Below are 26,254 nucleotides of genomic sequence, written 5' to 3' on the forward strand. Positions count from 1 at the left end.
TTAGTTTCAACGAGTTAAAGAAAGCTTTATGTCAAGCTCCAGTTCTAGCAACACCGAACTACAGTAAGCCTTTTACACTTTTCGTCACAGAACGTGAAGGTACAGCATTATCTGGTCTCACACAAGATCAAGCAGGACAAAACAAGCCCTGTGCTTATTTTTCGAGCACATTAGATCCAGTCGCCCAGGCGCTGCCTGCGTGCCTCAAGTCAGTTGCAGCCACAGCACTAGCTATCAGACAAAGTGATTCCATAGTCTTAGGACATACCTTGACAGTACAAGTTCCACACTCCGTGGAAGTTCTTCTGAACCGAACACAAACTCAGCACTTGACAATTGCACGTTTAACAGGTTATGAATTGACACTGTTCCAGCCACACATAGAAATCAGACGCTGCAACATTTTAAATCCTGCTACATTGTTACCATCAGTTAATTCAAATCCAGCCACACATGATTGCGTGGAAGTAGTTAACATTACGACAAAACCAAGACAAGATCTGACAGATATTCCGTTACCAGACCCCGACCTGACACTTTATGTGGATGGTTCATGTATGAGAACAAGTACAGGAGAACTAGTCGCCGCGTATGCAGTGACTACTGACACTAAAGTTATAGAGACACACCGTATTGATACCCTGTCCGCTCAAGCAGCAGAGCTAGTTGCTCTGACACAAGCCTGTATACATGCCAAGAACCAGAGAGTTAATGTTTACACAGATTCACGCTACGCATTTGGAGTTGTACACGACTTCGGAGTGCTCTGGCAGGAGAGAGGTTTCATGACTTCTCATGGAACCAAGATTCAGCATGGTCTCCTTATTCAAGCTCTGTTAGATGCCATACACTTACCGACATCCATTGCCATCATGAAGTGCAAAGCACATACGAAAGTCACTGATATTATTTCTCAAGGTAATGATCTAGCAGATCGCACAGCCAAGCTTACAGCCCAGACTCCAGACATTCCAGTTAACATGACACATACTCCAGATCCAATTACATGTATGACAGTTAAGGACCCTACTCAAGATGTCATAGATATCCAGTTACATGCTACTCCCGATGAAATCAAGAAATGGTCCGAACAAGGAGGGGTCCAGACAGATCAAGGATGGTTAACGAAGGGTAGAGCCACATGGTTTCTCCCCGACTCTATGGTTCAAGTCATTATTAATACCGCGCATAGTCCAGCACATTTAGGAGAAAAAGCTATGTTAGACAGTATCCAGAATATTTGGTTCAACAAGCATTTACGAGCTGCAGCTAAGCAGAAAGTCCGTACCTGTATGATATGTTGTCAGTTTAATCCAGGTAAAAGTGTCCCGGTGGAACAAGGTGGTTTCCAGCCCCCTGACCACCCTTTTGAAGTCCTCCAGATGGATTATATTCAGATGGAGCGATGTCGAGGTTTCAAGTATGTCCTTGTAGTTGTATGCGCTTTGTCCAGGTGGACAGAAGCATATCCAGTCCCAGATTACACAGCCGCGACCACTGCCAAGCAGTTGGTTCGTGAATTCTTCCCTCGTTATGGACTCCCTAGAGTCGTATATTCTGATAACGGCCAGCCATTCTCCTCAGAGTTAATGAAGCACGTTTCCCTTTTGTTAGGGTACCAGTGGAAGTTCCATTGTGTACGCCATCCTGAAGCAGCCGGTCTCGTTGAGAGACATAATCAGACCCTGAAAATCCGAATCGCCAAAGTATGTCAGGAGAAAGGTGTGGACTGGCTAGTAGCTCTGCCAGTTGCTCTATTTTACATGCGCATGGTCGCACATTCCAGATCAGGTCTGTCCCCGTACGAGGTCGTTTTCGGCCGCCCCCCAAATATGTGGGGTACTCCTAGACCCCGAAGTATTACCGATGTTTCAAGTAATATGCTGACAGATTACCTAGCTTCCTTGATGTCTGCCCTCAACTCATGTCGTTCACAGGTTGCCGCCGCATTTCCAGACAATACCGAGGTGGCACCGCATGAAATCGTTCCAGGATCCATGGTGATGGTCCGCAACTTTGACAGATCAAGTCCGCTGGAGCCTCGTTGGAAAGAGCCCCGACAGGTCCTCCTCACCACCCGTACAGCCGTGAAGTTGGAAGGACGCAAGGGCTGGGTGCACCTTTCTCATGTTAAACTTTTTAATGGACTAAAACCCGTCTTTAAGAACATTTCCCAGGATTCAAAGGATTGCCAGAATATTGCTCTCAAGGACTGTCCCGCAAATGACATTGTTACAACCCCTCCCCTGTTAGAGAAAACTCCGCAGCAGGAGTATAAACAGAAACTACGGTCTAGTAAATTAAGTCAGCCAGTTTGATTGTCTAAGTCCTCCCCTAGGTGAAACGGTTAGACTGTTTCTGACATGTATAAAATAGACCCCCATAGTGAGAGAGTTAGTCAAAACTCAATCCGATGTATCGTTTTTCTATGTTTCATATTGTTTTCCAGCCTTATGATTTCCTGCACCAGTTATGCATTCTACCTATGTTTCCCAGTTTCACATGTAAATAAGTCTGCTAATGCTACAGTAGAGCACACGTTTAGTGATCTGCCCCCTCATGAACTGTCCTACCGCCTCGCTATGCGTAATAACTCATTTATCCGTATGTTACATTACTCACACCAGTCCAGCAATGCCACTAATTGTTGGGTGTGTGGTCGACTCCCCCCTTTTCAGATGCCGAAGGGAGTTCTGCCACTTTTTCCTTATCCATTTTCACATAATGGTTCGTGTGGAGCATGGTCCACGTTAACGTCATCCTCAACAGATATGTCTTTTCTTAACAGTACATGTTTCCCAGACAAGCAAGGTCTCCCTCGCCGAACAGGTTTAGATCTAGAAAATGAAGTGTATAATTTAGGTAATTATTCGTCGAATTTCATGGTCTTGAATGTTCAGTCTGATACTACTCCAGACTTACCTGCTATTTCAGTACTACCAGTCAAAGGCGAATTATGTGTCCGAAATAATGGTTCCGTACATGTAGGACATAGTGATTGTACTACTGTTGTCAAGTATAGTGACAGTGGGAAATCTATTTTTAAAGCTTCACGTCATTCTTATTTTATTTGTGGTCAGACCGCATATGTTCGCCTGCCCCTCGATTGGGAGGGAACCTGTTACATTGCCTTCCTACTGCCACCAGTTTTCCTAGCCCCACCTGATTATCATAGAAACACACATCTAGTACACATTAGACATAGAAGGGAGTCCCCAATTGTCGATTATACTGAAACTACTCTAGAACAATATACAGATTTCAATAAAGGTTTCTTCTTCTTTATAGGACCTGTCCAGAATAGTAAGTTAATCCGTAGGTTAACCAGAACCCTTGAAGCTGTAATAAATGAGACTGCCTCTGCTCTAGGTAACTTAACCGAAGAGCAATCTGCTATGAGATTTGTCGTTTTACAGAATCGTCTCGTCCTTGACGTCATACTGGCCGATAGGGGCGGGGCCTGTAGAGTCATCGGATCTAGTTGCTGCATTTTCATTCCAAATAACGCGCCGTCTGTTTATTCAGCTATAACCAGACTCCATAAAATTGCCCATCTGATACACCAAGATCCAGGCACCTGGACATGGTCCGGTTGGTTCTGGAATATAATTTCCGCATGGGGATGGAAAATATTGTCCTTCCTAGGTATAGCAGTAGCGATCATATTCAGCTGCTGCCTCTGTATACAATGTGGCCCTGCGATTTGCGGCATTTGTGCTACCTCTTGTATTCCTAGTTCCAAGCCCCGTTCTAAATCCCGTTCCAGGATAATTCGAGACGAGCAAATGATACTGTATGAAATGATAGATGGTATCATGAATATTGATGTTTCCTGATGGAAACGTAGTGACAAGGAGGGAATGTGGAAAAGTAAATTTTGCCATGTTCTGTGTCCCTACGTGTCATCCATCATATGTTATGTGTGCATGATTAAATATGCATATGTACTCCCCATGTTCGATTAATGACGCAATTACAGTTGTGTCCACCTCTAGTATGCCAGTTTCTAGTCCTCGTGAATAATACGATTATCAGGCCTATGTAAAGCTACGTTGCCACGTTTCTCAGTGTGCACGTTATTCCATTATAAAGTCCCCGTTTCTAGGCCTCAAAAGGGCCCGGACACTAGATTCAGCTCCTGTCTCCTGAAGCCTCGCTGAGGAGCGATACAGCCCCCACCTGTATCCTCGACCCTTCACTTACTTCCTGCCTCGCAGTGCCCGGCCCAGCCTGGCTCAGTCTCTGAGTCTGCCAAGAATATGTTATGATTCCAGTTATCAGTTCAGTCCTCCTTCCCTGCATTCCTAAAGCTACTGAACTGCATCAATAGTTTCCGTCATTGTCTAGCCTTCACGTCTCCACGTTAGAGAAATACTGCATTTAATGGTCATTTAATATTCTTCATCACGCACTACATGTAGAATAATGCATGGTCCAGTCTTAGAATCAAGTTAGCCTTTCCCCTCCTAACTTCTAGTTTATATCAACATGTTCTCTAAACATCAGATACTAGATAGGGTTTAGGTACATGTCGCTCCGACCCTCCAGACTTTAGTCTCTGCTCCTAGCACAGAGTTCATAGCCCCCAGCTTCTCCTAGTGATACGTCATTGCCAGTTTGCGCGCACCATCAGGTTAGAGGTCCCGGCTCCTTAGGTAGCCCCCTCCATGGTTTCCGCCCCATTCATGACATATCCTGTTACGTTTGCATCACATGTCTATGTATACGCCCCGTTACACCTCTTTCCCCCCTTATCTTTCGCGACTGCTACGCGTCACGCCTTCTGCTCCACCCACTGCTACACCTACTGCAATGTAATGCTATGTGTTCACGTTATGTATATATGCTCATGTATTGTTATTAAAAGCCAGCGCGCTCATCCCAGACCGAGCCCCAGCAGCTGCTGGGCCCTGTCATCCTATTCCTATGCAGGTTGACCTGTTCCTGTCCTTATGCTGTATTAAACCTGCAAAACTCCTACTACCTCGAATCTTGACTCTTATTTATTGAGCTATCTGTTATGATATATGTCTAGTCAAAAAGAGAGGTATTATTTATTTATTTACCACAAAGCCACCAACAGAAGCAAAACAGGTTGCAAGAAAATCAAGCCCTGCATCACCACCTACCAGACCCACATACTGCTCCCTCGACAGAAAAAGTGCAATGCCACCAACCTCTTCAATGAAAAATATACGACCCACCAGCACAATGACAATACCAAGCCTGCTTCATCTCTTACACCCACTCCCCCTGTAGAATCCCACAATGGTCATCCTTCGAAGCACTATCTCTTGTAGATCTCACTGACTGACTTCTTTATTAAGCGCACAAATGCCGAGGCGTCTTGGCGCTGAGTGAGGAAAAAATGCTGGTCCACACGGATTAATCTGCCAGTTTAGGAAAGAGCCAGGTCTTTATTTGTTTCTTAAAGATGGTCCTGTTTGATTGTAGTCTGATCTGTACGGGGAGTACGTTCCATAGCTTGGCCGCTTGGTACAAAAAACCCTTGCCTCCCCATCTGACTTTTTTTATCTTGGGGATCAAGATCAGACCTGAGGCAGCGTTGAGGAGAATACCGTTTGAATAGCAGCTGCACATCCGCAGCTCCCCCACCATACAAGGCTTTGTGTACAAGACAGAGAGCCTTGAGGTCCACTCTCTGCCAAACCGGTAGCCAGTGGAGCAGTTTAATAGTGGCTGAAGTAGGGTGATATTTGGGAAGACCATAAAGCACCCGGGCCGCCGCGTTCTGAATGGACTGACATACTCAAGTTACTCAGAGCCATTTCTTGTGAAGATGTCTTACCGTTATCCATCCTTAATACTATGGACGCTCTTTCACTCCTACTCACAATTGTGAAAACCTCCTTCACTTAACACATTTTCCCAGAAGCTCCCAAGACAGGCCAGATCTTCCTTACTCAGGACCCTAATGACCCCACCAACTACCGGCCCATTACTCATCAGATGAAGATGAACCTTGCCTCCTGATATTGCTGGACCTCTCTGCTGCCTTTGACACAGTCCACCATCTCACCCTCATACGCACCCTCGAGTCGCAATCAGGATTCATCAACAGTGTCCTTCACTGGATCTCCTCCTAACTTTTCAACTGACACCAGTTTGTTTACATGGCCATCTCCAGGTCCCAAAAGATCCATATCACCCATGGAGGCCCCCAGGATTCCATACTGTCCTCTTCAACCTCTACATGGACCTGCTGGGTGCTTTACTCGCAGATGACTGCATCAGGAATCACTAATATGCCAATCACGAGGGCATGGCTGCGGCTGGCTCTGGAAGGCCCAGCTTCAAGTAATTGACCCCGTCCCCAGAGCTGAGGAGCAGGAGATCGCTGGTGGAAGGGGATCAGCAGGAGTTTTGATATGACTCTATGGCCGCCCCACGGCTGCCGCACATCAGTGACTGAGCGCAACTAGAAATCGGAGCATGGAATGACGACAGACCTTGTTGGTGATTGCAGTAGCATAATACAAGCCCCTGCAGCCCCCACAGTGCAGGAGGGCCCCTGCTGTTCAGGGGGACCCCAAGCTGCAGGGGGCCCCCTCAGCACAGTACTAAGGCCTCAGAGCTCCAGATTAAATCCAGAGCGTGGGCTCCTCCGTGTACCTTGCAGGGGGGCCCCCTCAACTTTTACTATGCCACTGGGTAATAGAGGGCTGTGGCGGAACACCGGCCGATCTAGGGACATTGAAGAGTGGTGATCCCCCCCCCCACTGCACTGCCATCATTTTTGGGACCCTTGCACACCGAGACCATGGAGGGCGTGAACAGTAGTTAAGTTTCAATACGTTTGTACCTAACATTGAAGTAAGGCTTTGTTTTTTAAATATCTTTTATTCCAGCATGTTGCACTTTGGTTAAGGCTCGATACTTCCCTGTCAGAGCGAGCCGACGGGCGCCGTTGCAGCAGGCAGGTTGGCGCACTAGTCTTGCGGTAGAGACTATAAAAGTCCCATGTTAGCGCGACCGCACTGATGACATGCCGGAGGTACGCCAGAGGTAAGTCTGTCTGCTCCCATCCGCGCTAAGACTGCACTAATGGTGTGCAGGAGGCGCGCCAGAGGGAAGTCTGTCTGCACCCGTCCGCGCTAAGAGCGCACTGATGGTGTGAAGGAGGCGCGCCAGAGGGAAGTCTGTCTGCACCCGTCCGCGCTAAGAGCGCACTGATGGTGTGTAGGAGGTGCGCCAGAGGGAAGTCTGTCTGCTCCCGTCCGCACTAAGACCGCACTGATGGTGTGAAGGAGGCGCGCCAGAGGGAAGTCTGTCTGCACCCGTCCGCGCTAAGACCGCACTGATGGTGTGAAGGAGGCGCGCCAGAGGGAAGTCTGTCTGCACCCGTCTGCACTAAGACCGCACTGATGGTGTGAAGGAGGCGCGCCAGAGGGAAGTCTGTCTGCACCCGTCCGCGCTAAGAGCGCACTGATGGTGTGCCGGAGGCGCGCTAGAGGGAAGTCTGTCTGCACCCGTCCGCGCTAAGACCACACTGATGGTGTGCAGGAGGCGTGCCAGAGGGAAGTCTGTCTGCTCCCGTCCGCGCTAAGACCACACTGATGGTGTGCAGGAGGCGTGCCAGAGGGAAGTCTGTCTGCTCCCATCCGCGCTAAGACTGCACTAATGGTGTGCAGGAGGCGCGCCAGAGGGAAGTCTGTCTGCACCCGTCCGCGCTAAGAGCGCACTGATGGTGTGAAGGAGGCGCGCCAGAGGGAAGTCTGTCTGCTCCCGTCCGCGCTAAGACCACACTGATGGTGTGCAGGAGGCGCGCTAGAGGGAAGTCTGTCTGCACCACTCCGCGCTAAGACCGCACTGATGGTGTGCAGGAGGCGCGCCAGAGGGAAGTCTGTCTGCTCCCGTCCGCACTAATACCGCACTGATGGTGTGCAGGAGGCGCGCCAGAGGGAAGTCTTTCTGCTCCCGTCCGCGCTAAGACTGCACTGATGGTGTGCAGGAGGCGCGCCAGAGGAAAGTCTGTCTGCACCCGTCCACACTAAGACCACACTGATGGTGTGAAGGAGGCGCGCCAGAGGGAAGTCTGTCTGCACCCGTCCACACTAAGACCACACTGATGGTGTGAAGGAGGCGCGCCAGAGGGAAGTCTGTCTGCACCCGTCCACACTAAGACCACACTGATGGTGTGAAGGAGGCGCGCCAGAGGGAAGTCTGTCTGCACCCATCCGCGCTAAGACTGCACTGATGGTGTGCAGGAGGCGCGCCAGAGGGAAGTCTGTCTGCACCCGTCCGCGCTACGACCACACTGATGGTGTGCAGGAGGTGCGCCAGAGGGAAGTCTGTCTGCTCCCATCCGCGCTAAGACTGCACTGATGGTGTGCAGGAGGCGCGCCAGAGGAAAGTCTGTCTGCACCCGTCCACACTAAGACCGCACTGATGGTGTGAAGGAGGCGCGCCAGAGGGAAGTCTGTCTGCACCCGTCCGCGCTAAGAGCGCACTGATGGTGTGTAGGAGGCGCGCCAGAGGGAAGTCTTTCTGCTCCCGTCCGCGCTAAGAGCGCACTAATGGTGTGCAGGAGGCGCGCCAGAGGGAAGTCTGTCTGCACCCGTCCACACTAAGACCGCACTGATGGTGTGAAGGAGGCGCGCCAGAGGAAAGTCTGTCTAAACCCATCCAAGCTAAGACTGCACTGATGGTGTGAAGGAGGCGCGCCAGAGGGAAGTCTGTCTGCACCCGTCCGCGCTAAGAGCGCACTGATGGTGTGCAGGAGGCGCGCCAGAGGGAAGTCTTTCTGCTCCCGTCCGCGCTAAGAGCGCACTGATGGTGTGCAGGAGGAGTGCCAGAGGGAAGTCTGTCTGCACCCGTCCGCGCTAAGACTGCACTGATGGTGTGCAGGAGGCTCGCCAGAGGAAAGTCTGTCTGCACCCGTCCACACTAAGACCGCACTGATGGTGTGAAGGAGGCGCGCCAGAGGAAAGTCTGTCTGCACCCGTCCGCGCTAAGACTGCACTGATGGTGTGAAGGAGGCGCGCCAGAGGGAAGTCTGTCTGCACCCGTCCGCGCTAAGAGCGCACTGATGGTGTGCAGGAGGCGCGCCAGAGGGAAGTCTTTCTGCTCCCGTCCGCGCTAAGAGCGCACTGATGGTGTGCAGGAGGAGTGCCAGAGGGAAGTCTGTCTGCACCCGTCCGCGCTAAGACTGCACTGATGGTGTGCAGGAGGCGCGCCAGTGGAAAGTCTGTCTGCACCCGTCCACACTAAGACCGCACTGATGGTGTGAAGGAGGCGCGCCAGAGGAAAGTCTGTCTGCACCCGTCCACACTAAGACCGCACTGATGGTGTGAAGGAGGCGCGCCAGAGGAAAGTCTGTCTGCACCCGTCCGCGCTAAGACTGCACTGATGGTGTGAAGGAGGCGCGCCAGAGGGAAGTCTGTCTGCAACCATCCGCGCTAAGAGCGCACTGATGGTGTGCAGGAGGCGCGCCAGAGGGAAGTCTTTCTGCTCCCGTCCGCGCTAGGACTGCACTGATGGTGTGAAGGAGGCGCGCCAGAGGGAAGTCTGTCTGCACCCGTCCGCGCTAAGAGCGCACTGATGGTGTGCCGGAGGCGCGCTAGAGGGAAGTCTGTCTGCACCCGTCCACACTAAGACCGCACTGATGGTGTGAAGGAGGCGCGCCAGAGGAAAGTCTGTCTAAACCCATCCAAGCTAAGACTGCACTGATGGTGTGAAGGAGGCGCGCCAGAGGGAAGTCTGTCTGCACCCGTCCGCGCTAAGAGCGCACTGATGGTGTGCAGGAGGCGCGCCAGAGGGAAGTCTTTCTGCTCCCGTCCGCGCTAAGAGCGCACTGATGGTGTGCAGGAGGAGTGCCAGAGGGAAGTCTGTCTGCACCCGTCCGCGCTAAGACTGCACTGATGGTGTGCAGGAGGCGCGCCAGAGGAAAGTCTGTCTGCACCCGTCCACACTAAGACCGCACTGATGGTGTGAAGGAGGCGCGCCAGAGGAAAGTCTGTCTGCACCCGTCCGCGCTAAGACTGCACTGATGGTGTGAAGGAGGCGCGCCAGAGGGAAGTCTGTCTGCACCCATCCGCGCTAAGAGCGCACTGATGGTGTGCAGGAGGCGCGCCAGAGGGAAGTCTTTCTGCTCCCGTCCGCGCTAAGAGCGCACTGATGGTGTGCAGGAGGAGTGCCAGAGGGAAGTCTGTCTGCACCCGTCCGCGCTAAGACTGCACTGATGGTGTGCAGGAGGCGCGCCAGTGGAAAGTCTGTCTGCACCCGTCCACACTAAGACCGCACTGATGGTGTGAAGGAGGCGCGCCAGAGGAAAGTCTGTCTGCACCCGTCCACACTAAGACCGCACTGATGGTGTGAAGGAGGCGCGCCAGAGGAAAGTCTGTCTGCACCCGTCCGCGCTAAGACTGCACTGATGGTGTGAAGGAGGCGCGCCAGAGGGAAGTCTGTCTGCAACCATCCGCGCTAAGAGCGCACTGATGGTGTGCAGGAGGCGCGCCAGAGGGAAGTCTTTCTGCTCCCGTCCGCGCTAGGACTGCACTGATGGTGTGAAGGAGGCGCGCCAGAGGGAAGTCTGTCTGCACCCGTCCGCGCTAAGAGCGCACTGATGGTGTGCCGGAGGCGCGCTAGAGGGAAGTCTGTCTGCACCCGTCCACACTAAGACCGCACTGATGGTGTGAAGGAGGCGCGCCAGAGGGAAGTCTGTCTGCACCCGTCCGCGCTAAGAGCGCACTGATGGTGTGCCGGAGGCGCGCTAGAGGGAAGTCTGTCTGCACCCGTCCGCGCTAAGAGCGCACTGATGGTGTGCAGGAGGCGCGCCAGAGGGAAGTCTGTCTGCACCCGTCCGCGCTAAGAGCGCACTGATGGTGTGCCGGAGGCGCGCTAGAGGGAAGTCTGTCTGCACCCGTCCGCGCTAAAAGCGCACTGATGGTGTGCAGGAGGAGTGCTGGAGGCACCATTTCCCGAAAATAGAATACTCAAGGGAAGAGTTAATTGAGCTCAGCACATGGGGTGAGGCGAACGAATGTGATATTTTTTATTTCTGTTTGTGTGAAGAGGTGGAATGTAACCACTGTGATCTTAGGAGTAGGAGGGAGACGGTGCTGCCGGCAGGTAAGTTGGATAATTCATAAGTTGCTCCTAGTCAGGATGCAAAATTTAAAAACTGTTATTTGATCAATTTCAGGTCCCTTATTAAACATAAGTATGAGTATTTAGAGTTTTTAGAGACTAATTCTCCTTAATTGGTTTTTCCAATGGAAACCTGGGTGGATGAATCCTCCGACCCAGATTTTTCCACAGCTCTCCCAAGGGCCACGCCGCCAACAGACTTAATCGTGTAGGTAAACGCGGAGGCGGTATTGCTTTGGTTTATCAATTATTGCTTGAAGTCAACTGTGAACCTGCTAATTTGATAGACCGTGAGGCTCTCTTGTTTAAATGTAAATTGTCAGATCCGCAAATTTTCAGTGATGTATTAAATCCAGATTTAAGGAAGCAATAAGTAATTTTGTTGAGACCAGAGAGGTCTATTCTAATTTTACGATACTAGCAGATTTTAATTTCCATTTGGAAGACCAGGGTAACGAGGATACGTTATTGTTAAATGGAATACTAGACTTCTCGTACTTAAGTCAGTGGGTAAAGACTGCGACGCACACGGCAGGCCGCACTCTGGATGGCATTTTTTTCAAATTATGATTAGCTCAAGGTGGTAGCAGTACTGCCAAATTTTTTGTCAGCCAATAAGGCTGTCCATTTTGCATTAGTTTTGAGAGGCTTTAAGCTTATTGTGAAGACCCACACCTGCAATGGCAAGAAGACTGAACTCTCTAATTTTTCCACCTTAACAGTTGATCAGGCTATTGAATTAATTAGATGAACTAAATCAGGAGCTCCCTCAAATCCAAGTCCATCTAAAGGTATATGTGTTGCTTTGAAAATTGTGTCGGTTTTGACAATTTTGTGTAATTTAACTATAATGGAGGGACCTTTTCCTGCAGAATGGAATAAAAGCTTCAGTCCTTCCACTTTAAACAAAACCCTCTCTTGATCCTACGAAAGAAAGCAACTATAGACCTATTTCTAGATTGCCTTTCGTATCTAGGGTAATAAACAAACAACTTAATAGATTATCTTGAAGAAAATAAAATTATGAATGATGCAGAGTTTGGATTTAGCATTATTCACAGCACTGAAACAGCTTTAAGAGCAGTCTCAGAAGAAATAAGATCCATCATGGACGAGGAAGGCAAGGCCGCGGTGATCCTTCTGGGTCTTTCAGCGGCCTTTGATACAGTTAGCCATGAGGTTTTGAAAAGTCGTCTGGCAGGTATCGGGATTTCCAAATCAGACTTGAATCTCCTTGCTTCTTTTCTAGACGGTCGCATACATAGGTTGGCCCTTGGGAGGTCACATCCAAATCTATTACCCTGCCGTGCGGGGTTCCTCAGGGGTCATCCCTTAGTCCAATGCTTTTTAACATTTATGTGGCTCCCCTGGCCGAGCTCATCCATTCTTTTGGCTTTACCACAGCTGCATGTGCTGATCATACACAAATTGTGGTATCGATTTCCAGCAATGCGACTGCGGTGGCTGACATATTAACAGATGTATCCAAGCTATAGATGACTGGATGAACAAAAATTGTTTAAAATTAAACTCCCAGGAAACAGAAGTTCTGATTTTTGAGACGGAGGTCAATATCTGGCGACACTGTTGGTGGCCAGAGTTACTTGGTGTCAATGCCAGTATTTAAAGTTAGGAACCTAGGTGTCCTTTCTGATGCAGAGTTGTCATTTTAGGGCCAGATTAATTCTTTATCCCGATCTTGTTTCGTTATTTTACAAATGTTAATTAAAGTACCATCATGTATTCCATCAGATCTGAAAAATCTGTGGTTATCTCCTTAGTCTTGACTAGGCTGGACCACAGCAACGGCCTTTATATTGGCATCAAACAGAGATCATTAAAAAAGCTTCAGATGCTGCAATATGTCAAGTCAAGTCAAGTCAAGAGATTTGTATAGCGCGCTACATACCCGGAGGGTCTCAAGGTGCTTGAAGAAGGGTGGGGAATTACATGTCAAATATCCAAGTTTTAAGTTGCTTTCTGAATGCTAGGTGGTTCTGAGTGAGACGAAGGTGAGTGGGGAGTGAGTTCCAGGTTTTCGCAGCGAGGTAGGAGAAGGATCTACCTCCCATGGTGGTTTTATTGATGCGAGGTACGGTGGCAAGGGCTTGGTTGGAAGATCGTAGCTGGCGAGAGGGGGTGTAGAAGGAAAGTCGTGTGTTGAGGCATTCAGGTCCAAGTTCGTAAAGTGCTTTGTGTGCGTGGGTTAGGAGGCGGAAAGTAATCCTCTTATTGACGGGGAGCCAGTGGAGGTTTTTCAGGTGATTAGAGATGTGGTCTTTACGCGGGATGTCTAGTATGAGTCTGGCTGATGCGTTCTGGATGCGTTGGAGTTTTTTCTGGAGTTTTGCGGTGATACCGGCGTATAGGGTGTTTCCGTAGTCCAGGCGGCTTGTAACCAGTGCATGGGTGACTGTTTTTCTGGTTTCGGTGGGGATCCAGCGAAATGTTTTTTTGAGCATGCGAAGAATGTTGAAGCATGATGATGAAACTGCGTTGACTTGTCTGTTCACAGAGAGTGAGGAGTCCAGGATGATGCCTAGGTTTCGTGCGTGGTCCGTTGGGATGGGTGCTTTTCCAAGGGCCTCTGGCCACCAAGAGTCATCCCAAGCGGAGGGGGAGGTACCTAAGATAAGGACTTCTGTTTTGTCTGAGTTCAATTTCAGACGGCTGTGCTTCATCCACTCGGCTACTTCTTTCATTCCTTCATGTAGGTTGGTTTTGGCGGTGTTAGGGTCTTTGGTGAGTGATAGGATCAGTTGAGTGTCATCCGCGTAGGAGATGATGTTGAGGTTGTGTTGGCGTGCGATGGTCGCGAGGGGGCTCATGTATACGTTGAAGAGGGTGGGACTGAGTGAGGACCCTTGGGGTACGCCGCAGATTACTTCTGTGGCCTCTGAGTTGAATGGTGGGAGGCGGACTCTCTGGGTTCTTCCGGTGAGGAACGAGGTGATTCATTCCAGTGCTTTTCCTTGGATTCCGATGTTTCTGAGGCGCTGTAGAAGGGTGCTATGGCAGACTGTGTCGAAGGCTGCGGAGAGGTCGAGGAGGATGAGGGCGACTGTGTCTCCATTGTCCAGTAGAGTTCGAATGTCGTCTGTTGCTGCGATGAGGGCGGTCTCCGTGCTGTGTTTGGCTCGGAAGCCGGACTGTGAGGAGTCGAGGGATTTGTTGCTTTCGAGGAAGGCGGCGAGCTGGTTGTTGACGGCTTTCTCGATGACTTTGGCCGGGAATGGAAGGAGCGAGATGGGGCGGTAGTTTTTGAGTTTGGTGGGGTCCGCTGTGGGTTTTTTCAGAAGGGCGCTAAGTTCTGCGTGTTTCCAGCTTCCCGGGAAGGTGGCGGAGCTGAGTGAGCAGTTGATGATGTCACGGAGGTGTGGTGCAATGATGGAGTCTGCTTTGTTGAAGATGTGGTGAGGGCATGGGTCTGTGGGGGATCCTGAGTGGATGGAGTTCATCAGGTGGATGGTGTCCTCAGTGGAGATTGGGTTCCAGTCATTAAGGATGTTCAAGGGGGGTGAAGGTCCTGCAGAAGGTTGGGTGGGTTGGTCTCCGGGTCGGTTGTCGAAGCTGTTGTGGATGTCTGCGATTTTGTTGTGGAAGAATGAAGCTAGGGAGTCGCAGAGGGCTTGAGAGGGGGTGATATCATTGGAGTTGGCTGAGGGGTTGGTAAATTCTTTGACGATGTTGAATAATTCCTTGCTGTTGTGGGCATTGTTGTCTAGTCGGTCTTTGAATGCGGCTTTCTTGGCAGATCGGATTAGTTGGTGGTGTATGCGGGTGGCGTTTTTGAAGGCGTCCCTGGTGCAGTTGTTTGGGTCTTTTTTCCAGGCCTTCTCGAGGGAGCGACAGAGTTTCTTCGATTTCTTAAGATCATCGTTGAACCAGGAGGCGTTTTTGCTGCCTAGTTTGATTTGACGTTTTTTCAGCGGTGCTAGGATGTCGGCGCTGTTGGATAGCCATTGGGTGAGGTTAATGGCTGCTTGGTTGGGGTTTGAGGAGTGGGCAGGGGGGTTTTGAAGAAGCGATGAGGAGATCTGGTCGATGGTGATTTTGTTCCAGTTTCTTCGCAGAGTGGGTTGAGGATGGTTGTGAGTTGTGGTTGTTTTATTGTAGATAAAGTGTACGCAGCTGTGGTCCGTCCAATGGAGAGTAGTGGTGTGACTGAAGGAGACATGTTTGCTGGAGGTGAAGATGGGGTCGAGTGTGTGACCTGCGATGTGGGTGGGCGTAGTGACAAGTTGTTTGAGTCCGAGGTTGGCGAGATTGTCCAGAAGGGTGGTGGCGTTGCTGTCATTGCTCTTTTCCAGGTGAAAGTTGAGGTCTCCCAGTAGAATGTATTCCTCGGAGGGGAGGGCGTGTGGGGTGATAAAGTCAGTGATAACGTCGCTGAATTGTGCACGGGATCCTGGAGGTCGGTAGAGGAGGGTGCCTCTGAGTGTGGTCTTGGGGTCGGTGTGGATCTGGAAGTGAAGGTGTTCGGCGCTAGCAAGGTTGACGTCTGAGCTGGTTGAGATGCGGATGGAGTTCTTATGGACGATAGCGATGCCTCCTCCTGTTTGGTCGGTGCGGTCCTTACGGATGATTTTGTATCCTTCCGGGATGGCAATGGTGATGTCTGGGGCTGAGGAGGCGTTCATCCATGTTTCTGTAAGGAAGGCGACGTCGGGAGAGATGGTGTCGAGAAGATTCCAGAGGTCAATGGCGTGTCTGTGGACTGAGCGGGTGTTGAGCAGGATGCATTTTAGGTGGTTGGCGTCAGATCTCTGTTGTGTGTTCGTGGATGAGGAGTTGTACTTGGTGCCGTCGTACTTGCAGGAGTTGCAGGAGAAGGGTCCATGGGTGTGTCCAGGAGCGACTTGGGCGCAGTTGGGGAGTCGGCCGGGGTTAAGGGCTAGGAGGGAGGTGGCATCGTAGGTAATGCGGGAGGGGTGGGAGGGACGGGGGCCAGGGGGTCTGGTGCTGGGCGCGGGCCAGGCGCGGACGGGCGTAGACGGGCTTACCTTTGGCGCACCTTCGGCGCGGCCGTAGCGCGTGGACGCTGCACGTGTGGACATCTGACATAAATGGACAGTGGAGGGGGCGGTGGGTGGGAGGGGCAGCAGGGAGGCGGTAGTGTGGATGAGGGGCGGGCCAGGGGATACCAACAACAAAATGGAGGGTCAAAGGGAAAGGCAGACAGGGTCAGCAAAAACACAAATGCGTCGAGTGAGCAGTAGAATCAAACAAATGCACAGACACAAGAAAAATGATCCCAACAGCCTGAGCGAGGTCGCGCTAATTATGCCAAATAGTAACAGCGGCGCTATGCGTGAAAAGCGCTACAATGCAATGGTAACAACAGTGCTGTAGAAAACACACAAGAAACGATACCAGGGAGCGTTTCAGCTGATTGATTGATATGCTGCTTGCCGTCTTCTGAAAAATATTCCAAAGTTAAAATCTGTGGCAGGAGCAATGGACGAGCTTCATTGGCTTCTGGTAAGGAAGAGGATTGCTTTTAAGGCCCTGTGCTTGGCACATAGAGCACTACATGGATCAGGCCCATAGTATCTCAGAGGCAAGGTCAGCTGGTACATTCCTAAGACATCTCTGAGGTCGGCCAAGGTCAGTAATAGTTTCTAGAATCAAGAAATCGACCTGGAGCAGCCAGGGTTGTGTTCACTTCACCAGTGTTCCCTGAAATAGGCTGCCCCGATATATAAAAACAAGCATTGACATAGCCAATAGGTCTCGCCTTTGGGACCTTATAAGAATTTAATTATGCAGCACAATATCCTTGGTGTAACATCAACTGTTGCATGGCTAAACACATATAATGTCCAAAAGGCGAGACCTATTAGCTATGAATTCAATAACACCTAGGGCGCACACTATGGTGAAGAGCCGAGACTTCAATAACACCTAGGGCGCACACTATGGTGAAGAGCCGAGACTTCAATAACACCTAGGGCGCACACTATGGTGAAGAGCCGGCGACTTCAATAACACCCAGTCTGCACACTATGATGAAGAGCCGGAGACTTCAGTAACACCCAATCTACGCACTATGGTGAAGAGCCGGAGACTTCAATAACACCCAAGCCCCATACAATGGTGAAGACCCGGAGACTTCAATAGCACCCAGTCTGCACACTATGATGAAGAGCCGGAGACTTCAGTAACACCCAATCTACGCACTATGGTGAAGAGCCGGAGACTTCAATAACACCCAATCTACGCACTATGGTGAAGAGCCGGAGACTTCAATAACACCCAGGCCGTACACTATGGTGAAGAGCTGGAGACTTCAATAACACCCAGGCCGTACACTATGGTGAAGAGCCGGAGACTTCAATAACACCCAGGCCGCATGCAATGGTGAAGACCCGGAGACTTCAATAACACCCAGTCTGCACACTATGATGAAGAGCCGGAGACTTCAGTAACACCCAATCTACGCACTATGGTGAAGAGCCGGAGACTTCAATAGCACCCTGGCCACACACCTTGATGAAGAGCCGGAGACCTCAATAACACCCAGGCCGCACACTATGGTGAAGAGCCGGAGACTTCAATAACACCCAGGCCGCACACTATGGTGAAGAGCCGGAGACTTCAATAGCACCCTGGCCGCACACTATGATGAAGAGCCGGAGACTTCAATAACACCCAGAACGCACACTATGGTGAGGAGCCAGAGACTTCAATAACATCCAGGCCGCACACTATGGTGAGGAGCCGCAGACTTCAATAACACCCAGGAGGCACACTATGGGGGAGATCCGGAGACTTCAATAACACCCAGGACGCACACTACGGTGAACACCTGGAGACTTCAATAACACCCAGGACGCACACTATGGTGAAGAGCCGGAGACTTCAATAACACCCAGGCCGCACACTATGGTGAAGAGCAAGACTTCAATAACACCCAGGTCACACACTATGGTGAAGAGCTGGAGACTTCAATAACACCCAGGCCACACACTATGGTGAAGAGCCGGAGACTTCAATAACACCCAGGTCACACACTATGGTGAAGAGCCGGAGACTTCAATAACACCCAGGCCGCACACTATGGTGAAGAGCTGGAGATTTCAATAATACCTAGGCCGCAGACTATGGTGAAGACCTGGAGACTTCAATAACACCCAGGCCCCACACAATGGTGAAGAGCCGGGGACTTCAATAACACCTAGGCCACGCACTATGGTGAAGAGCCGGAGACTTCAATAATACCTAGGCCGCAGACTATGGTGAAGACCTGGAGACTTCAATAACACCCAGGCCGCACACTATGGTGAAGAGCCGGAGACTTCAATAATACCTAGGCCGCAGACTATGGTGATGACCTGGAGATGTCAATTACACCCAGGCCGCACACTATGGTGAAGAGCCGGAGACTTCAATAACGCCCAGGCTGTACACTATTGTGAAGAGCGGGAGACTTCAATAACACCCAGGCCGCACATTATGGTGAAGAGCCGGAGACTTCAATAACACTCAGGGCGCACACTATGGTGAAGACCCGGACCCTCCAATAACACCCAGGCCGCACACAATGGTGAAGAGCCGGAGACTTCAATAACACCCAGGCCGTACACTATGGTGAAGAGCTGGAGATTTCAATAATACCTAGGCCGCAGACTATGGTGAAGACCTGGAGACTTCAATAACACCCAGGCCCCACACAATGGTGAAGAGCCGGGGACTTCAATAACACCTAGGCCACGCACTATGGTGAAGAGCCGGAGACTTCAATAATACCTAGGCCGCAGACTATGGTGAAGACCTGGAGACTTCAATAACACCCAGGCCGCACACTATGGTGAAGAGCCGGAGACTTCAATAATACCTAGGCCGCAGACTATGGTGATGACCTGGAGATGTCAATTACACCCAGGCCGCACACTATGGTGAAGAGCCGGAGACTTCAATAACGCCCAGGCTGTACACTATTGTGAAGAGCGGGAGACTTCAATAACACCCAGGCCGCACATTATGGTGAAGAGCCGGAGACTTCAATAACACTCAGGGCGCACACTATGGTGAAGACCCGGACCCTCCAATAACACCCAGGCCGCACACAATGGTGAAGAGCCGGAGACTTCAATAACACCCAGGCCGTACACTATGGTGAAGACCCGAGACTTCAATAACACCCAGGCCGTACACTATGATGAAGAGCGGGAGACTTCAATAACACCCAGGCCGTACACTATGGTGAAGACCCGGTGACTTCAATAACACCCAGGCCGCACACTATGGTATGGTGAAGAGCCCAAGACTTCAATAACACCCAGGCCATACACTCTGATGAAGAGCCAGAGACTTCAATAACACCCAGGCCGCACACTATGGTGACGAGTCGCAGATTTCAATAGCACCCAGGCCGCACACTATGGTGACGAGTCGGAGACTTCAATAACACCCAGGCCGCACACTATGGTGACGAGTCGGAGACTTCAATAACAGTGCCACTGGAACCAAGCGGTACAAAAGGGGGTGGTGATGGACGGAGCATCTGAATCAATCAAACACTCACACCCAGTCAAAAGATCTGGGTTTAATCCATCACCGTTCTTTAGCCCACTCTGCCACCCCAGTTCAGACCGGTTTCTGGCATTCCAGCCGTCTTCAGCCCGGCTTGCTTGAATCCAGTGGCAAAGTGAGCAAGGGACTCACGTCTGAGCATACCCTGCCACACTTATGGCAGCCAAAAGCGGTACAAAAGGGGGTGGTAATACCAGAAACCGGTCCTCGGAAGCTTGTTTCAGGTCCAGGGAAGGCATGGCTTGGCAGGTCGGGCTGGACTGTTCCCATGAGGCACAGGGTCAGACTGATTTGCATATAGCCATGTCTGAACTGGGGTGGCAGAGTGGGCTAAAGAACGGTGATGGATTCAACCCAGATCTTTTGACTGGGTGTTAGTGTTTGATTGGCTCAGATGCTCCGTCCATCACCACCCCCTTTTGTACCACTTTGGCCGCCATAAGTGTGGCAGGGTATGCTCAGACGTGAGTCCCTTGCTCACTTTGCCACTGGATTCAAGCAAGCCAGGCTGAAGACGGCTGTAATGCCAGAAACCGGTCTTCGGAAGCTTGTTTCCGGTCCAGGGAAGGCATGGCTTGGCAGGTCGGGCTGGACTGTTCCCATGAGGCACAGGGTCAGACTGATTTCCATATAGCCATGTCTGAACTGGGGTGGCAGAGTGGGCTAAAGAACGGTGATGGATTCAACCCAGATCTTTTGACTGGGTGTTAGTGTTTGATTGGCTCAGATGCTCCGTCCATCACCACCCCCTTTTGTACCACTTTGGCCGCCGTAAGTGTGGCAGGGTATGCTCAGACGTGAGTCCCTTGCTCACTTTGCCACTGGATTCAAGCAAGCCGGGCTGAAGACGGCTGTAATGCCAGAAACCGGTCCTCGGAAGCTTGTTTCCGGTCCAGGGAAGGCATGGCTTGGCAGTTCGGGCTAGACTGTTCCCATGAGGCACAGGGTCAGACTGATTTGCATATAGCCATGTCTGAACTGGGGTGGCAGAGTGGGCTAAAGAACGGTGATGGATTCAACCCAGATCTTTTGACTGGGTGTGAGTGTTTGATTGGCTCAGATGCTCCGTCCATCACCACCCCCTTTTGTACACTGGAACCAAGCAGCACTCGCCTGACAAGCCCACATCACAGCAAAATTGGTCTTTGGCTGCTGGTGTTCCAGTTCGGGGAGGACCCGGCATGTCGGTTCAGACTGGACTGTTCCATGTTGGAGCAGGGTCAAGACTGATTTGCACATGGCTGACCAAACAAAAATGGGATGGTGGGCAAAATAACGATGGCCTGGGATGCAAGTTTGGGTAGATAGTCGAGTCTAAACTGCCAGGCAAGAACAGAAGATGTCCATTCATACTGCAACCAAGAGCTCTTAGAGGGGATGGTTATAGGTAGGATGACCACAGGGATGCAATGTCTGGGCAGTTACTGTCAAAATCTGGGGCTAAATTATGGACAAAAGGTCAATGATATGAGCACTCCTGAGAAGGTCATTCAGTGATTTAATAGTAAGTAAATTGAAACAAGTACAAGTCAAAACTGGTTTATGTTCATGGCTTGTAACAATTCTACGAGCACTTCTGGATTGTACCAAGCACACAGTCCTACAAGAAAAATGTTTTAGATCGCAGAAGGGTATCCCACGGGTGTGGCTAGGCCAATTACCTAAGACAAAAATGGGCTAAACGGGGGCCATGTGAAGCCCACATTGACTTCATATGGTCGCAGGTTTTCATTTGTTCCCATGTCAGGTGCTAGGCCAGTCAGACAAGTAGAAATGTGAGCAAAATGTGCATTGTAGCCAAAGTTTGAGGTCTGCAGGGCATTCTTGGTAGGAAGAGGCAGTGGGATCCATGCAAACCACACCACCCTGGACTCCCCGAGTGTCTAGTTTGCATAAATGTCTGGGCTTAGTAGGGCTCCTTGTGTGGCAGCTGAGCCTAGGCCCAAATACTGTGCTGCCCACATTGCCAAAATGGGCAACTTTTCATGGTGAAAATGCAAAACCGCTGTGTTACTTTTTGAGGCCTAGTATGTCACAGGCGCTAGCGCTAGGGCCAGCCACACAAGTGCAGTACTGTTTCTATCAGGTGAAGTGTGGGAATACAGAACAGTAGAACAATTGTTATTATCCATTACATTTCTCTTCTTTTTTGGCTTCCAAATGTAATCCAGTGAGCAAAGAACATTTGTAAAATGCCCTCTGAAACATGATAGTATGGGTAACCACAAATCCAGAGTCGTAGAAATAACCACTGTTCTTAAACTCTGTACCTAGGGTACATTTAAAAAAAATGCAACAGTTTCCTCCAAAGCTAGTTTTCATTCATTAGAGTTTACTATATGAATTGCTGCATGACCCGTAAACATAGAAATCAAAATATTAACTACCGCTTGCTGGCTCTGTGTGTTGCCTGTTTTTGGACAATCAGCAATGATTGACAAATGTCACAGAGTATACTATTCATGTAAATCAGTTACTGGGGCAAAAAATGACAGATGAAAGTGTTGGGCCCGATTCACAAAAGTAATCCGAGACAAAATCCTAACTTTACGACTTTCGGTATTCACAAAGGGCATTTAGGAATAGTAAAGTTAGGATTTTGTCTCAGTGAAACTTAAGTTTTGGTCTAAGTTATAGTCTTAAGTTTTGGTCTTAAGTTTAACTTAAGAACAAAACTTAAGTTTAACTTAGACAAAATTCCAACTTTACGACTTTCGGTATTCACAAAGGGCATTTAGGAATAGTAAAGTTAGGATTTTGTCTCAGTGAAACTTAAGTTTTGGTCTAAGTTATAGTCTTAAGTTTTGGTCTTAAGTTTAACTTAAGAACAAAACTTAAGTTTAACTTAGACAAAATTCCAACTTTACGACTTTCGGTATTCACAAAGGGCATTTAGGAATAGTAAAGTTAGGATTTTGTCTCAGTTAAACTTAAGTTTTGGTCTAAGTTATGGTCTTAAGTTTTGGTCTTAAGTTTAACTTAAGAACAAAACTTAAGTTTAACTTAGACAAAATTCCAACCTTACGACTTTTGGTATTCACAGAGGGCATTTAGGAGTTAGTAATGATAGGATTTTGTCTCAGTTAAACTTAAGTTTTTCTTAAGTTAAACTTAAACCAAAACTTAAGTTTAACTGAGACAAAATCCTGACTTTACTACTCCTAAATGCCCTTTGTGAATACTGAAAGTCGTAAAGTTAGGATTTTGTCTCAGATTACTTGTGTCATTCGGGCCCACTGTCACCAACTGCTATATTGCCTACTTATTTTCATTATTCTTTTATTTCAACAATTAGTTTCTTAACCCTATAAGACACCAACCTACTTGAAGGACCCCTTTTTGAATTTAGAAATGTATAGTTTTCAGAGTTCACCCATAGGTTTCACACCTGTTTCCACTTCAAACGGCACATAGGTTGACATCTCCCCAAAGATTAGGAAAAATCAATTACCATGTAGCAAAATATTTAAAAAAAATCTTTTTTACAACTTTGCTTGTTCATGAAAGCTGGGAATATGGTGATCTTTGCACAGCAAAGGTTTAGTTCATTCACTTTTTAGGGCAAATGTGCTTTCTTGTTCAGTACTATAGTGTATTCCCCTTTTTATTGTAAAAAATAACATTTTGCCATATTTTGGCTAATTTCTCGGTTCACTCCAGGGGAATCCACAAATAAGGGGTACGTTTATGGTCTGTAACGTGTGAAAAAGCGACACAACTGTCGCCTGATAGCTTTTGTGCGAGAAAGGTATGAAACGATGAAGTAAAATGTTCCCCAAACATCAAAAAAGAGATTAGCACCTATGGGGGAACAGGAATAACGGGCAACCCATACACTAAAGTCTTGCTGGGCGGGATGCCTGTTTGCCCGGTGTTCCTGTATCGCGAACACCAGACCCAGGGTAAACGTTCTGGTCAGTAATATCTCATGTGGTTTTGGCTGAAACAGCAGCAAGCCTCATCCCTGTCCCTGCCTAAGTATTTTTTAATGAGGGGCAATTTTTGCCCATTCCCGCCCCTACCCTCCAAACCCCCCTCCACCCACCTCCACGCAGCACTTGCCCCCTCGCTCAGATTTATTACCACCTCTCAGCAGGTAGTAAATGTGTGCATTAATTACCCCCAGAAAAGGGGAAGCCATGCAGGATTCTACACAGTAAAATCAGATCCAAACAGTTATTCCCCATTCCGAGGGAGTAGCTCATAATTGCATGGTACTGATGTGGTGTTAGCTCATTGTGGGGTAAATTTTGTTTGAGAAGTTTGCACCCCACGTGTACGTGCAATGCAATATGTAAAAAGACCCTAGGTGTGATGAACGCTGGAAGAGTTGACACCCCTCAAGAAACACCCTTCCCTACTAGCCTAACTGATTAAAACATTGCAGCAGGAGAGGGATTTATTCATTTCCTTAAGTAAATTTGGTAGCATCCACCAGGGCCGGACTGGCCGTAGCGGGCATCGGGCGCTTCGCAGGGGACTGGAAGCTAGGGGGACGATTTTGTTTCTGGAGCCCCCAGTAACAAAAGCAGCAAGCAAGCATATCCAGCCTCCCAGGGCCAGGCAGTGCTTCCCCAGGGGCTGGTCCGAGAAAATTGCCAGGGCTGCTTTGGGTTCCCAGTCATTCTTTATCACTCGATGCAAGCACGACCACTCACCGGCGACAATTCTCGAATGAGTTCATTGGCCACAGCCAGCAGGTCCGTTCCTCTCCGCACTTTCTTGATGTACAGCCGTACAGTTTTGGGGTGCAGCACCAGCAGGTTGACCGCCGCGTCGAGGATCGCCAAGAGAAGGCACCGGAAGCAGTTGAGGGCATCGATGCCAGGAGCTGCGGCTGCACTAACGCCACTGCCAACCACCAACACCAGGTCCTTGGGCGATTTATTGATTAAACTTGTCAAAATAGTCCTGCAATAAGACACATGGAGTATTATAAATGTCATGCGGGGAAGGACAATGCGACAGCATCACTCATTCACATAGAACAATATTGGAACGCGCCCGTTCCAAGGGAAATTTGGGCACTCAAACTGGTATGTGAAATATCATTTGCACATAGGATCAAGTGTACATAGGTTTTTTGTTTTGCTAATAAATTTGGAGCTGTTTGACAAATCTTCCTAAAACCTTCCATAAAATAAAGTTTACAAGAGACAGGACCTTGGCCCTTCCAGCTCACAACAGACAGGACCTCGGCCCTTCCAGCTCACAACAGACAGGACCTCGGCGCTTCCATCTCACAAGAGACAGGACCTCGGCCCTTCCAGCTCACAAGAGACAAGACTTCGGCCCTTCCACCTCACAAGAGACAGGACCTCGGCCCTTCCAGCTCACAAGAGACAGGACCTCGGCGCTTCCACCTCACAAGAGACAGGACCTCTGCCCTTCCAGCTCACAAGAGACAAGACTTCGGCCCTTCCAGCTCACAAGAGACAAGACTTCGGCCCTTCCAGCTCACAAGAGACAGGACCTCGACCCTTCCAGCTCACAAGAGACCAGACCTCGGCGCTTCCAGCTCACAAGAGACAGGACCTCTGCCCTTCCAGCTCACAAGAGACAGGACCCCAGCCCTTCCAGCTCACAAGAGACAGGACCTTGGCCCTTCCAGCTCACAAGAGACAGGACCCCAGCCCTTCCAGCTCACAAGAGACAGGACCTTGGCCCTTCCAGCTCACAAGAGACAGGACCTCGGCCCTTCCAGCTTACAAGAGACCAGACCTCGGAGCTTCCATCTCACAACAGAATGGAGCTTGGCCCTTCCAGCTCACAAGAGACAGGACCTCGGCCCTTCCAGCTTACAAGAGACCAGACCTCGGCGCTTCCATCTCACAACAGACCGGACCTTGGCCCTTCCAGCTCACAAGAGACAGGACCTCGGCCCTTCCAGCTCACAAGAGACAGGACCTCGGCCCTTCCAGCTCACAAGATACAGGACCTCAGACCTTCCAGCTCACAAGAGACAAGACCTCGGCCCTTCCAGCTCACAAGAGACAGGACCTCGGCGCTTCCATCTCACAAGAGACAGGACCTCTGCCCTTCCAGCTCACAAGAGACAAGACTTCGGCCCTTCCACCTCACAAGAGACAGGACCTCGGCCCTTCCAGCTCACAAGAGACAGGACCTCGGCCCTTCCAGCTCACAAGAGACAAGACTTCGGCCCTTCCAGCTCACAAGAGACAGGACCTCGACCCTTCCAGCTCACAAGAGACAGGACCTCGGCCCTTCCAGCTCACAAGAGACAGGACCTCGGCCCTTCCAGCTCACAAGAGACAGGAGCTCGGCCCTTCCAGCTCACAAGAGACAGGACCTCGGCCCTTCCAGCTCACAAGATACAGGACCTCTGCCCTTCCAGCTCACAAGAGACAAGACCTCGGCCCTTCCAGCTCACAAGAGACAAGACCTCGGCCCTTTCAGCTCACAAGAGACAGGACCTTGGCCCTTTCAGCTCACAAGAGACAGGACCTCGGCTCTTTCAGCTCACAAGAGACAGGACCTCGGCCCTTCCAGCTCACAAGAGACAGGACCTCGACCCTTCCAGCTCACAAGAGACCAGACCTCGGCGCTTCCAGCTCACAAGAGACAGGACCTCTGCCCTTCCAGCTCACAA

The 26,254-nt window shown here is 50.0% G+C and overlaps 1 protein-coding gene across 1 annotated transcript in view; it reads right to left on the reverse strand.

Moving 5' to 3' along the window:
• The window catches only part of LOC144769987 (protein FAM118A-like), a 127,858-nt gene extending 102,479 nt beyond the window's left edge, over positions 1 to 25,379 (reverse strand). The window contains exons 1-2 of the mRNA XM_078654183.1: positions 25,354 to 25,379; positions 24,303 to 24,555 (exon numbers count right to left, since the gene is read on the reverse strand). Of these exons, the coding sequence (XP_078510309.1) occupies positions 24,303 to 24,555; positions 25,354 to 25,379 (279 nt within the window). The remainder of the gene's footprint in view (positions 1 to 24,302; positions 24,556 to 25,353) is intronic.
• Positions 25,380 to 26,254: the final 875 nt, after the last annotated feature.

Source organism: Lissotriton helveticus, chromosome 7 (assembly GCF_964261635.1).
Source record: "Lissotriton helveticus chromosome 7, aLisHel1.1, whole genome shotgun sequence".
In the NCBI taxonomy this organism is placed as follows: Eukaryota; Metazoa; Chordata; class Amphibia; order Caudata; family Salamandridae; genus Lissotriton; species Lissotriton helveticus.